The 13744-nt window shown below is 38.2% G+C and overlaps 1 protein-coding gene across 14 annotated transcripts in view; it reads left to right on the forward strand.

Moving 5' to 3' along the window:
• ZNF711 (zinc finger protein 711) overlaps positions 1 to 13744 on the forward strand; it is a 47087-nt gene that overhangs the window by 21411 nt on the left and 11932 nt on the right. For 13 of the 14 annotated variants that reach the window (XM_064462872.1, XM_064462864.1, XM_064462865.1 and 10 more), the window contains 7 exons: positions 3127 to 3285; positions 6049 to 6195; positions 6799 to 6936; positions 8312 to 8359; positions 8942 to 9085; positions 9558 to 12738; positions 13131 to 13218. In XM_064462872.1, coding sequence (XP_064318942.1) covers positions 3127 to 3285; positions 6049 to 6195; positions 6799 to 6936; positions 8312 to 8359; positions 8942 to 9085; positions 9558 to 10735 — 1814 coding nt within the window. In that variant the 3' untranslated portion in view covers positions 10736 to 12738; positions 13131 to 13218. The remainder of the gene's footprint in view (positions 1 to 3126; positions 3286 to 6048; positions 6196 to 6798; positions 6937 to 8311; positions 8360 to 8941; positions 9086 to 9557; positions 12739 to 13130; positions 13219 to 13744) is intronic. The other variant, XM_064462863.1, reaches the window with a different exon arrangement.

Genomic DNA, 13744 nt, shown 5'->3' on the forward strand with positions numbered 1-13744 from the left:
GAGGTATTTCAAACAAAAGGCAACATCTCACAAATGACAGTCTGTATCAGTATTGTTTTCTCAGTCTGGTTTACATTTTTCAAATTTTGTTACATTACACTTTTGCTTTTTTTGAGAAGTGATTCCAGAGGCCCTGGATAATACACAGGCTTCCCAATACGTTTCCATTACTTTTGCTTAAATTGTAGAGATTGAACATCTTTGAAAATGCACAGGATGGTTGGTGCTGTGGGAGTAACCACTAATTTTAAAAATAATGTTGTAAGTTGCCCCTCTAAGGCAGGGCTCAATATTTTTTAAAGGATATTGAAGATTTGGGGGCTTTACTTGAAATGGTAAAACACAGCTGTGAGCATACGTGCTATATTTCACTTTATATTTTTAGCTGAAAATATTCTGATGAAAATTGTAGAAGTCCTCATTTTTTTTCTTTGTGTAATCTTTGTATTGCAATTGATGTCCTGGTAAGGCAACTCTAAAATCATGTGGGTTTTTATTTATGTTATTTCACCCAGATGCATAGTGGTGTCATTGTCACCCAATATTAGTTTAATAGTTGGAAATTCCTGATGTAAAGAAAACTTCCTATCACGTATGTGCGATTACTCCACGGTTCAGTAGGAAGTTGCTGTTGTTAAATAATCTTCCAGTACTGAAATACTTATTTTCTGTGTTAAACTGATAATGCATTATGTTTATAGAATTTGTGAGTTTAAAAAAAGTTGATGTTGCTTGACTTGCAGATTTGAAAATAACTTTACTGCCACCTACCAATTCTAAAATTACAGCAACAGCTTACAATTAGTTCTTCCACCCAGCCATTAAATATTCTTTCTGCTTTTTGGCAGCATGTCTAGTCATATAGCTGTATATATAGTCACTCCCACCTTGTACTGTTGGTTACCCCCAGTGCTTCAAAGACTCATACGTGCAGAAGTGTTCATTGTACTGAAATTAAACATATGTATCATTTTGAAGGATTTAGATAAGAAACTTGTGTAAGTGTTGAAAGCCATGCAGAAGAGAAAATGGTCTTTAATAAATTCGAAAGTAGTAGCTGCATGATGTATGGAAATACTTTTCCCAAGATAAGTGTCTCTTCGCATCTTCCCATTTCCTGCTAGCAGAGGATGCGCAATCCCCTCTTCTAACAACTCTGTTCTGGCAGCGTAATAAATTTCAGTTAGCAGATGCAGTGGCACTCCCACACTGGATGTAAAGATGTACGAATAACCTGGTGCCAGTAAAGTTAAGTGTCAGAGGGAGGTGCCAAGTTCTCTGGTGTGGTGTTCATACTCTTATTACTGTTTTCATTGTCCTGCAAGGTGACACAAATGCCATGCAGTACATGTCAGATTTTAACTGATGAAGGTTGATGTTGTTGGCATCAATTTTAATAGAGATGTAGAGCGATTTGAATTAAAACCAAAAAGCTTTTCCTGAGGAAATTTTAATTTTTTTTCTACTGAAGTTTGATATTTTTTCAGCAATGCAATTAATCTCTTATTTAGAAAAAGAAACAGCTAAAGCGTAGCATTTTTTAATGTTTTCTGTTTAATTTTCATCAAAATGCATAATTTTCAGAGGTTCTAAAATGAAGTCAAATACTTACTTGTACTTACCTACATTATATCTGACCGCAGTAACTGCTGTACTCTTTTGATGGAGTCCAGGATTTGTGAACTGGAAATAAGGTTCCTCGATGCAGGGATGAAAGCAGTGTTAGCTGGATAGGTGTGTCTGTGGAATCCTGTCCGTGAGTGGGAAGAGTGGGATTGCTGTGGTGGATTCCCGCCCTGCTGCATCTGCTCCTTTTCTGGCAGGTCCTGAACCACCTCGCGTGACTGCCTGGAGTATTAAGAAAAGCTTAAACTAACTCCAGTTTACCTCAGTACGCCAGGCTGTAGCCTGCAGTAGCTAAAGGCAGCTCTTCGAGAGCAGTCATCCCCGCATGGGGGGCAGGCAACTTAGAGGGGGATTGGGAACCACCGCAGCCATCCCGAGGTCAGCCAGCCTTTCCTCAGAGCCCTCAGTGTCCGCATTGGGCAGGCTCTATTCTTAGTCACGAAACACTACTCTCACTTTAATATTAACGACTTTTTTTCACCTAGTATGCACATCTTTAATGTTATGTATGCAGTAAATCGCAACTTCCCTGGATCATATTAAATTCAGATGTTTGCATATTGTGGAATTCTTCTCTGTTTAGAGGACTTCAGTGGGTGTTAAGTATTGCACAGTTTTGTGTTGACCATCTGCGCAGGAGCTAATTTTATCCACTGAGAGAAGTGTTGGCAATACGTATGTCAGAGAGACGCTTAGTTCAGTGACCTCCTTATTGGCAATTTGGGGTGTATATATGTATTTCTTACGTGAATACCCTTTTTTACCAAAATACTGTTACTTCCCCACTTCTAATAGTTTGGATGTAATTTTTGTTGCATAAATAAAATGAGCATTTTGAATATATAGACCAAATAATTAGAGTGACTAAGTTGCACACATAAAGAGTAAGTCAGTTTCACATAGGAGTATTTGGGTTTATTTTCACTGCATCTTTTAATCAGCTGTATATTATACATGAATTTATATGTTTTCAAGTGATAAAGTGGATAAAATCTTAATTTAAGGTGAAGATGTACTCAAATTTTTGATGCATGCTTCTTTCACTGGGAATATACTCAGTCATCACTCTTTGTAAGAGTTGCAGCTACTAAATTTTAGTCACTGCTATCTTAGCATAGTGAAACTTTTCGGGGCTTTTAGACTGAATTCTGGGTTAATTTTTAACATTTTTTGATAGATGTTTAATTTTGCTTATTGATATATTTTTGCTTTCTAAGTGTAATAGTTTCAGACATAACCAATTAGCACATTCTTATTGACGACAAGCTCCCTCTTGTGTTCCTCATTCTGTAATTCTTGCCATGTTTCCTGAGTTGCAATAAAGAGAGTACTGAACTTCTGGAATCTCTTCTAAGTGTCTTGAGATGAACTGTTTTGTAAAGGCCATTTATGAATACAAACCTTTACTATGCGTGGGGGTAATAGTGGAGAAAATCATGCTACTGATTACTTTGTTAAAAAATGTGTTTGAACCTCATTATTATTCTCTTTTCTTTACAGTGGATGATGTTGGAGAAAAACTGGACCATATAGGAAGCACTCCCTTGAAAATCAGTACCGAGGTGACAAACGATGATGTTGCCAAAGATGACGGTTTTGGTTCAGAAGTTATCAAAGTGTACATATTTAAAGCTGAAGCTGAAGATGATGTCGAAATAGGTACATTTTAAATTCTGTGTATTCTTCCAACAGTATGAAGCGTTTCTGGGTCTTTTTGTTTGTTGTTCTTAATTTCATGTAATCCACTAACTGGAATGTTTGTAGAATGTGACATTTGTGGAGGCTGTCCATATGCAGTAAATACTGGGTGTGTATTAGTCTCAAGTTCTTTTTCGATTAGCAGTATTTATTTTCAGGCAACCAAAGCCCAAATGTAGAAGTGCTTGGGTGTCTACAGCTGTTTCTCAGCTGCTGCTTTTCTCTGATGTTGCAAGACTGCGTGTCAGGGTGGAAAAGCCTCCAGAGTGGATCCCTATCATAGAACAGTCTTTGGAGGCCTTGGCACAGAGGGAGGGGAAGATTGCTGGGGCTTTAGGCAGCCAGTCATTTCCAAACCTAACCAAGAAACTCAGAATTGCTCTGCAGTTCTCTTTTGCAAAGGACAGATCCAGCACTTCCAGGTGCTTTGCAAGTAGAAGTACAGCTAACCCGTGTTCTGTTATTTGTAACTGGTAAAAGCAGAGTCCCCCTTACAGTTGTTCTCAGAGCTGAAACCCCTGGCTCTTTCCACTTTAACCCCTTGCATTTAGGTACTGAAACTCTGCCTCACTGGAACGGATCTGGCCAGGAGCCCCAGAGCCGTTCACAGGGCGAATCAGCCTGACTCTGTTCTTCCTGGAGTGGGAAGGGAGATCATCCCCCATAGACTGATAGCATTGGCCTGGCTGCTCTGTGAAAATCTCAAACCTTAGACAGAACTGTGGGTTAGATCAACAACGTCCTCCAGTTAGTAACAATCCTGGTGCTGTTTTTCAAGTAGCTGGAACTGCTGCTTCAGGAAATTTTCAGCTGTATGATGCCTTTTATTTTTCCTCTCTGAGAAACAAGTAATCTTTTCAGCTCAAATTAACAGCAGGAGAGGATTGTTCAGGGATGATCAGACTGCTAGCTTGTGCAGCATGATACAGTGTAGATTTTGGAGCTTGTTAATCAAGTCCTTCACAAGATTGCCACAGTAGCTTAACATATTTTACTGTCCTATTTGGAACAGACAGTATCTGATTGAGCTGCAAGGTTAGTGAGTACTTCTGTAAGGCCCTGGGATTTTCAGTATTTGATCCTCAATTCCTTCCAAGTATGAGAAAGAGGTGGTGAAGACCATGTGCTTTCTGAGACCATGAGGAAAGGACCTAGAGAAGCAGCATCTTAACATCCCTTATCTTTTGTGACATCTGTTTCATCTGCCAGTTCCTACATGAATTGCCAGGCCCTGTTCTTGAGATATAGTTTCTTCCTCTGGGGATAGGTTGTCAGTCTCGAGGGACAGACTGCTAACGCAGCAGCAGGAAGAATTGGAATCTTTTATGGCTGAAAACTAATTTACAGCAGGGATGTTCTCCTGAGCTACTCTCAGTGCTTCTGGTATAGCCAGGAGGTAGTCCTGGCAAATTACGCCGTTCATTACTGGTCCTTCCCCTTGGAAAGAGCTGATAGTGTTGATCATGTGCGTTTGCTGCTCAGCATTAAGGGGTACAGAAACTGAGATGACAGTCTTCACAACAAATATCCAAGATTCAGGCTTACCCATTAGCAGTGCTCTCTTGATCTGTTTGTACACGGGGGTGAGGTGGAGGGCTGTTCTTACAGGTCAGTCTTTTGCATTGTAGTCTCGTTACTTGGATAAATGTCCCAGCAAAGCCACTTTTGACAAAAATTTTAAAAAAGGACTTGGGTGGCAAGGACGTTTGGCAAAGTCTCCCATTTACAAACCACAAGGAGTGATGGATCAATGTATTTGATTTGGACTCAACCACCTAGCTGAGCATTTTCCCTCAAGGCCACTCGTAGTAGCGAACAGGACTCTTGGGATGGCAGGTGTTAGCTTGTTCGGCCATAATCTGCAGCTTTTCTACTCATTGCTCAGTCCCTGAGATGCATGGAAGACTAAGCATCAATATTTATCTGCCACCTCTCTCAGACTCAAGAATCAATATCAAGTTCCAGTTGGAACTTGTTCTTTTGCCTCTGTTCAAGTAAGTCAGTGGGCTTGTCAGTCACCTGGAGTGGGACCGTGTGGGCAGTTGTTCTCACTTCCTTCTTTCCAGCCGTCACTCTTCCGATTGAGTCGTCTCCAGGGATTCGATGTGGCACCTTACGTCCCTGCTAGTCTGTGTCTCTGGAGAGTGTTCTTATTGTTGAAATAATTAGCAGTGATAATTGCTCTCTCGTGGTTTGGGAAGTGTGACCCCAGTGTAAGTCACTACACAGTCCCGTGTGGTGGGCCTGGGACATACGCATTCGAGTCTTTGTAGGAAAAATTGCCTAAGGATCTGTGTCTGCAAAGTGAGTAAATGGGATTTTGGGAGAGGAAGAGGGATGAGGATTTCACATCTCAAGAGAGAATTTAAAGACTGTGTCCTGAGCAAGGTTGGAATTACAGTCATTTTTTTGGAGGTCATGGGCAAGTGTATGTTTCCAGTCACACCTGAGTTCACTGCTAGTGTGCACAAAAGGCTCTTGATCCTTCTTGGGTAGTGGTTGCTCAGTCTTGAATTTATCAGGAGACACTGAGAAATTTTTATTATCTGCCCCAAAGTATCAAACTTGCATGATTTTATGACAGACATGGATGTCAAAACATTTAATTGGAGTTTTACAAAATAGCTTTGTTGTAAATAAGAAAAACATACTTAAATCTGAAATTATTTGTAATAGTGGCTTTTCTTACCTTTACTTAATGTGTTTAACTTCTTTTTGTTAAAGGTGGGACAGAAATTGTCACAGAGAGCGACTTTCACAATGGACATTCTGTAGCTGGAGTAATCGAACAAGGAGGTGTTGGTAGAATGCAGCGAGAAAAAATGGTTTACATGGCTGTTAAGGACTCTTCTCAGGAAGATGAAGATATTAGTAAGCATAATAAGAAACATTTTTGTTTCTCATGCTGTTTTGCACAACAATATAAACATCATTCTCAAGGACTTTTTTAATTTTTCTGAAGGATTCTTCAGCCTGAAGTAGTAGGAAACTAAGCTCATCTTCCCTAAAAATAAAGAGCAGGCTATAATTATTTTAAAGTGATGTGGATAAATGCACTTTGTGCATACTGTTTGCAATCATTTCATTATTTATATTAAATTTAACATGTCCATGGATGAAGTTAATGAGGTTAGTCAAATTTCTCATTTTTTCTGTTTTCCTACTGTGAATTGCCTTGTTTCATCAGCTTTATGGCAAAGTGGCAAATAAATGTCATCAGTTACAAGTTTATAAGTTTGTATATTTGAATTTATGTTGGTATTTATTTTGGATTTGTATTTATTGATATGTGTTTTCTGTCTTTAAGGAATGTCTGAATAAACAATGATCCCCTAAGGGAAGGGGTAGTTCTAAATGCCAAAGGAAGAAAAGTAATTTATAACGGATAACAATCAGAGTGAGAGCAAATTAAATGAAGGAAAAGTTAGGATGAGCAGAATGAAATTAAAGATTTGTTCTTTTCGTTTAATCCAGGCTGTGCTGAAATAGCAGATGAAGTTTACATGGAAGTTATTGTAGGTGAAGAAGAAGCTACATCACTTCCAGACACGCAGCTTGAAGACTCTGGCGTGAATAAAACTTTTGTCCCTGTTGCTTGGGCTGCTGCTTACGGTAGGAATCTGTATGCTTATATTCTGAAAATCCCTTCCGTTATTTTCTCCCTAATCCAGCTTCCAGAATCTCTGTGCAAATGTGATTATTTCTCACCTTGTCCTAGGGGTTTGGAAACAGCTCCTTCTGAACTTTTAGCAGTGTCAGTTAGTGGAGTTGATTAAATGATGTGAAAGATTTTGACATCATTCATGACCTTTCACACGTAAGGTCCTTAGTTTGTTTGCAGTTCAACATGGAGAAAACAATTCCCTTTTTACAATGGTGGGTTTTTTCCTTTAGTAGTTGGTTGTCTTGCGTATAATGAATGGATTGCTGCATGTTGAGTTTTATGAGGTAGAACAGAAAGCTGTTAGGAGAATTTTTACACCATTCTTGATTCCAGCTCAGAGGAACAGAACACGTGGCTTTTAATGGTTGTTTAAGGTGGCTGTTGAGGATCTTGCAAAAACAAGAATAGCTAGGAGGAAAGGGAAATAACTTTAAAAAGGGAATAACACGAACAGATGTGTAAACATGTTCCTAATAATTCCAGTTTATGTTCCTGTTTTAAGCCTGTTAATCGTTCAGGTTAGAAACAAAAAGAAAAAAGATAATCTGTTCTCTGTGGCCATGCTTCAAATAGTAGAGGTGTCTTACCAGGATTCATTGCAAATTCTGAATATTCTTTTATTTCATACTCTTTTTCTCAAATTTTGGCATGTTAAATGTAATTAAGAGGGTATCAGGTCATCCGTGGTTTATGTTATAATTAAGTAAGCAAGTTAGTCTGCTAAAACTCTTGGTGTAATATTTCTGAGCACAGTAGTTGGGCTGATAAAGTGGTTTAGAGCCACAGAGCCTTGGCACATAGCAGTGAGCAGTTTCAGTCCAAAATGGGGAATATACTCTTAAGGTATTACTTCTCCATCTCCCAGAACTGTGTAGTGCCTCATACAGATGAGCGCTGAGTGGCTGGTAAGGTATAACTCTGCTCATCTGCCTAGTTCTACTCCAGAAAGATAAAGTGTTTCGGTCTGAAGAGCAAATTGTGGATTTCAGATAACCTTGTTTCTGGATTAGTATCTGAGGTTACAGATGAGGCTAAAAATGTGCAGGAACAAGGATATTAATTATGAAAAGCAGGGAAGGCAGTCAGCATGGTAAGCATGCAAACGCAGCTTTAGTGGTTATTAACCATTCACAAAGACGTGAGTTTATTTCCTAGGGCTCATAATTACAAAACACTGAATTGATCGCGAACTGCACATCTCGGTTTGGGTGGAGTTAAGCTGTTAGTTATTAGCTAAGTTAGTTTCCTCATTATCAGACTTTCAAAGCCGTCGTCTTTAAAAAGAGTTCAAATTTATAATGACTGAAATACCATTTTCTGCAGGAGATGAAAGAAGGCTACCCAGAAGATACGAAGATGGTCAAGCGGCAGGTAAGAACATGTAGCTGTGCTTGGTACAGCATTAAAACTAACTTGCTGTCTTTGAAAATGTGCACATTTATGTGTCAGTTCTCCTAATGGGTGAATGCAAAACATTATCCATAAAGTACATATTGAAGGACTCCACAGTCTTTCTGTACTATTTTGAAATGAAGACAATTCTGGATAGGTTGTAGGTCTTCTGAGAGGGTGGGGAAGTTGGGAGGATCTGCCAGGTGTTTTAATACAGTTTTGTAGTCAGAAAGGAGATAATGCAGTTGTTACGAAGTAAAACCAAGTTAAATAGAAGGAAACAACCGGCATAATCCGTAAGGGATTAATGTCTTAACAAGTGTGAGAAATCAAGGACTATACTTGAAAATTAATCAAGCTTTAAACAATTATGTTCTTGACTTTTGCCAGGAAAGATAGATAGCGCTTTATATCGGCGCTCTTCTTTTTTACGTATGTTCATTGTAGGGGAACGGGCAATATTTTTTTAAAATGTAGATATGCTGCTGTGCAATTCCAGTCATCAGTCCCAAAGAAGGAAGTTGTTTAAGGTTTTTTATGGTGTCTAATTTTTGTTTCTAGGAAATAACTTGGATACACGATTAGAAAACAAAAACGGTAATGCAACACAATACCTGCAGATTTGTGATAGCATTAGCACTAATAGAGTGCTAAAACAAAAAACCAAGAAAAGGAGGAGAGGAGAGGCCAGGCAATGGCAAACAGGTAAACACTGTATGGTTATGCGTATTGTCATGGAGTGGCACTTACTCCTCTGCTATTCCTTTTTTTTTTTTTTTTTTAAGCCAACGCAGAATTAAAAAATATAAATGATGATTTGCATATTTCCTGTGTCCTTCCCCCCTCCAGTTCTGTGCATAGAAAATGTAATAGTTTTTGCTGTTCGAAGTCAGTACACTTAGGGCCGATGCAATTCCTTTGAATTTTGCAAGCTATTTAAAACATAATCGTGGACATATTCACTGCACGTATGATATTACGGATCTCTTTGAGCAGTTTCTAAAACAAAACTATATAAGCTATAGGTGCTGTGGATTGGTTGTTTTTAAACTACTGAACCATTCTCTGTCTGCTGCAAGTGTAAGTGCATGAATCTGAACAGCAGTTGGCTGATTTAAAGCTGCTTGATCAGTAAATGTGTTTCCTTCATAACTTGTTTTTGTTTGTTTAAAAACAGCTGTTATAATAGGTCCTGATGGACAGCCCTTAACAGTTTACCCTTGTCATATTTGTGGGAAAAAATTTAAATCCAGAGGATTCTTGAAAAGGCATATGAAGAATCATCCAGATCATATGATTAAGAAGAAATACCAGTGTACAGACTGTGACTTTACAACAAACAAAAAAGTAAGTTTCCACAATCATCTGGAAAGCCATAAACTTATAAATAAAGTTGATAAAACGCATGAGTTTACAGAATATACAAGAAGATACAGAGAAGCAAGCCCGTTGAGTTCTAATAAACTAATACTGAGGGACAAGGAGCCTAAGCTACACAAGTGCAAATATTGTGACTATGAAACTGCAGAGCAGGGACTACTCAATAGACATCTGCTTGCAGTCCACAGTAAGAACTTCCCTCATGTGTGCGTGGAGTGTGGGAAGGGATTCCGTCATCCGTCAGAGCTGAAAAAGCATATGAGGACCCACACTGGGGAAAAGCCATACCAGTGTCAGCACTGTGTCTTCAGGTGTGCTGATCAGTCCAATCTGAAAACCCACATCAAAACCAAACATGGGACCGATCTGCCGTTTAAATGCGAGCACTGTCCCCAGGCGTTTACAGATGAAAAAGAACTGCAGCAGCACACAGAATTATTTCAAGGGCATAAGACTCATCAGTGTCCCCATTGTGACCATAAGAGCACCAATTCCAGTGACCTGAAGCGACACATAATTTCAGTTCACACAAAGGATTTTCCCCACAAATGCGAGGTATGTGAAAAAGGCTTCCATCGTCCGTCTGAGCTCAAAAAGCATAGCGAGACCCATAAAGGTAAAAAGATACATCAGTGTAGACACTGTGACTTTAAAACATCAGATCCTTTTGTACTTAGCGGGCATATCCTCTCAGTTCACACCAAGGACCTGCCTTTTAAATGCAAAAGATGTAAAAGAGGATTTAGGCAGCAAAATGAACTTAAGAAGCACATGAAGACCCACAGCGGAAGAAAAGTTTATCAATGCCAGTATTGTGAATATAGCACTACGGATGCGTCAGGCTTTAAGCGACACGTAATATCAATACACACGAAAGACTATCCCCATAGGTGTGAGTATTGCAAAAAGGGATTCCGTAGACCCTCTGAAAAAAATCAGCATATAATGAGGCACCACAAAGAGGCCATAATGTAATGTATGACCTCGAGAAGGAAGCAATTTAGAAACTGTGATATGCTAATTGGGGAAAAAAAAAAAAATCTCATGAACTGTTTCTCCTGGTTTCAAAGCTTGATATTAAATCATAACTTTACATTCTTTGTATTAAAAGTCTTAAAAGTATTAGGGTTGACAGGGGATCTCATAGCCCTATGATTGTTGCTTATCAGAACCTAAAGAGCACTATAGAATGCAGAAGGATGGATGAATGTCTGAAATTTGCAGAAAGATGGATGAATGTCTTCAAATCAATAGCATTACGCATTGTTAAGCTATAGAAGACAAAACGAAGATGATTGTGTCAACCGTTTTGTCAGTAACAGCATTTGTCTCCAATATGAAAACAGTTCAGATACACGGTGGGGTTATTTACAAATTGTTTGCAAAGGCAACTGAGTCTAACTTCTTGTGCAGTTTGAAAGGAGAGTATTAGTCAGTCGCTTGAGCATAATGTTCGTGCCTGGAAATTAAATTCCAGAACTGGTCAAATTTGGGGGGTTGTCCTTTTTTTTGTCTTTTTGTTTGTTGTTTTTTAAAAACATTTCATTGGGAAACTTTTGTTTCCGTTGTTAGTTTAGGTCCAACAAGTAATTTTTTAATGGTTTTCAAAGCTGCTAACCTATTTTATTGCAGGATACGATGTTTAAAATATAGCATTATGTTATGATCTCAGAGGTGGTGTTCTGGTGCTAGGGTTAAAGATGTGTATGTATATAATTTCCCTTTTTTATCTGAAACTCCAGTTGAATGTTGTTCAGTACGGCACATATAACAAAATTAACGGTGAATTTGACCTTTCTTTTTTTTAAGGATAAAATGGATGCAGCTCATAGTGTTGTGACTCAACACTGATTTTTTTTCACGCTACTTTAAAATCTTCTCTAAAAAGAATATTAAAAACAAAGTTGAAAAAGGTAGGGTGTTGTTTTTTTTTTTATTAAAATTCAGAGGACTTAGGAGTTCTTTAGGGCAGTGTTCTTAACAGGTATGACTATAATTGTCCTACCTCCTCATAGGAAATTTTCAACATAGACATAAAATTGCACCTTTTAATCAATTCTTAAAAAAAAACCTATACCATACTATAAACATGCATTTTCAATCTGTAAGAAAGTATATATGCAGTATTTAACCAGAAAAATATGCTGCCACTAGAGTTTGGAGGTGGATCTTCAGTTTACAGTGTATACATTTAAAATATGCATCCCTTTAAACAATGCTTTGTGTTAGCATGCTGCAGATCAAATGGCGCTTAATATAACGAGCTGGTCTAGGGCTATTTAATGAAAAACCTGTTCATAAATGTTATGCATATAATGTGTATTTTTTACTTTTTTAGTTGCTTCATGTTTGCACACAGCTGTTCACATGATGAATTGTAACTTCATGCTATATTGTGGCTTTGTGTTTCAGATAATGTTCATATTTTGTTTTTGCACCAGATGAGAATCAGTTCCTTGAGAATAAATTTTTTTTATATTTCTAAACTTCAGAAAGTTAAATTTGGGAAATCTCTTAGGAAAAATACGTGTTTTATGTGGCTGTAAAAAAAATGATGTACACGCTGTAAAATAAGATTGTCACTGTTATGTGGGATTATTATTTCTAAATGTGTTACTCATCGTAACGGGCATACAATAAAACGCATCTCTTGCACTCCAAATTTTTTGGAGTTTGCTTTTCATTTATGGTGTTTAGGAAAGTCTCATTCTGTGTAAATTTGCCGAATATTTTTAATTACGTTATTCACTAACTAACAAGTAGTGAAATTTCAAGAAAACAGGTTACCTGAGGTATACTTATCAGACTGTCGAGGGGAGAGTACTGGGGCTTTACCTGACTAACCCTTTCAAGTTACAGGTGATGTGTTTGTGCTTATTTCTCAAATAATGATAGAATGTGATACTGACGTTCCTTTGAAATTTTTTCCTTTAAGTAAAGAGAACATAAAACTTCTCACATATTTTGGGAAAAGCCAGGTAGGTTTTGTCTTTTTATCTGTGTCACAGGAACAGCTTGCAAAATGAAGTACTAAATACACTGCTAGCTTAATTTCCCTCTCTTTTTAGCATACTTGAATTACGTAATCAGTAATAGATTAAAAACTTTGAGAGTGTGATATTAAATGAACTCTTCGTCAAGGATTTCCAACGGGCTTTTAACCAGTGAACTCGCAGGTTTTGTACTAAAACCCAGAAATGATGCAGACGTGAACCTGTTCATGCTTTCAGTTTATGCTACTTTTTTTTGTATGCCCAGCAGTCCGAGGCCGTAGCATTCAAAAATCTTAAAAGTTGTGGGGTTTGACGATTTTAATGCTTTATTCCTGAACATTATATTGAATGCATGGACTGAAGGAGTTTCTTCGTAGCAGACTGAAGATGATCATTCTGACTCTGTGACAGAGCACACGTCCGTGCTGGCTCATTTTCCACCTCACAGATGGGCGGAATAATCAGGTACTCAAGCATTTTAAACATTTTCTGTAGCCAACTTTGTAGAAAGACTTAATCCCCCATTGCCTAAGAGTCCCTCGCAGTTCATGGGGTACGGAATGGGATGTGGGGCTGGAAAAGACAGAGATTAAACTTCTGGAGAGCCAGCGCTTTAGGCAGCGGTATGAAATCTGGACATAACGCTTTTAACATTGCATTCGGGTCATGTTTTGATACCTTTTATTATTCATACTTGGTATTTAGCCGTGAACTATGTTAGCATTCACATTTTACAGTGTATGTTTGAGGATAACAGTGTTTTCTTCCAAGGGGTGCAGTGAAAAGCTTTGACCTTTACGTATCTGATAGTTTACAATTATGTAGGTGGGTTAATTCTTTCTGTGATGAGCAGTCGTTCAGTGTAAGATTGTTGTTTAGTTCAGACTCCGTGAGTGGTATCTGCTTTTCTTAAGAGTGTGGCGCGCTGCGGGGCATCAGTTCCACTACTTAGATTTTCTGTTACATCTAGGGTTTTTTGCCCTAAAACTAC

The sequence above is a fragment of the Phalacrocorax carbo genome, chromosome 11 (genome assembly GCF_963921805.1).
Source record: "Phalacrocorax carbo chromosome 11, bPhaCar2.1, whole genome shotgun sequence".
Lineage (NCBI taxonomy): Eukaryota > Metazoa > Chordata > Aves > Suliformes > Phalacrocoracidae > Phalacrocorax > Phalacrocorax carbo.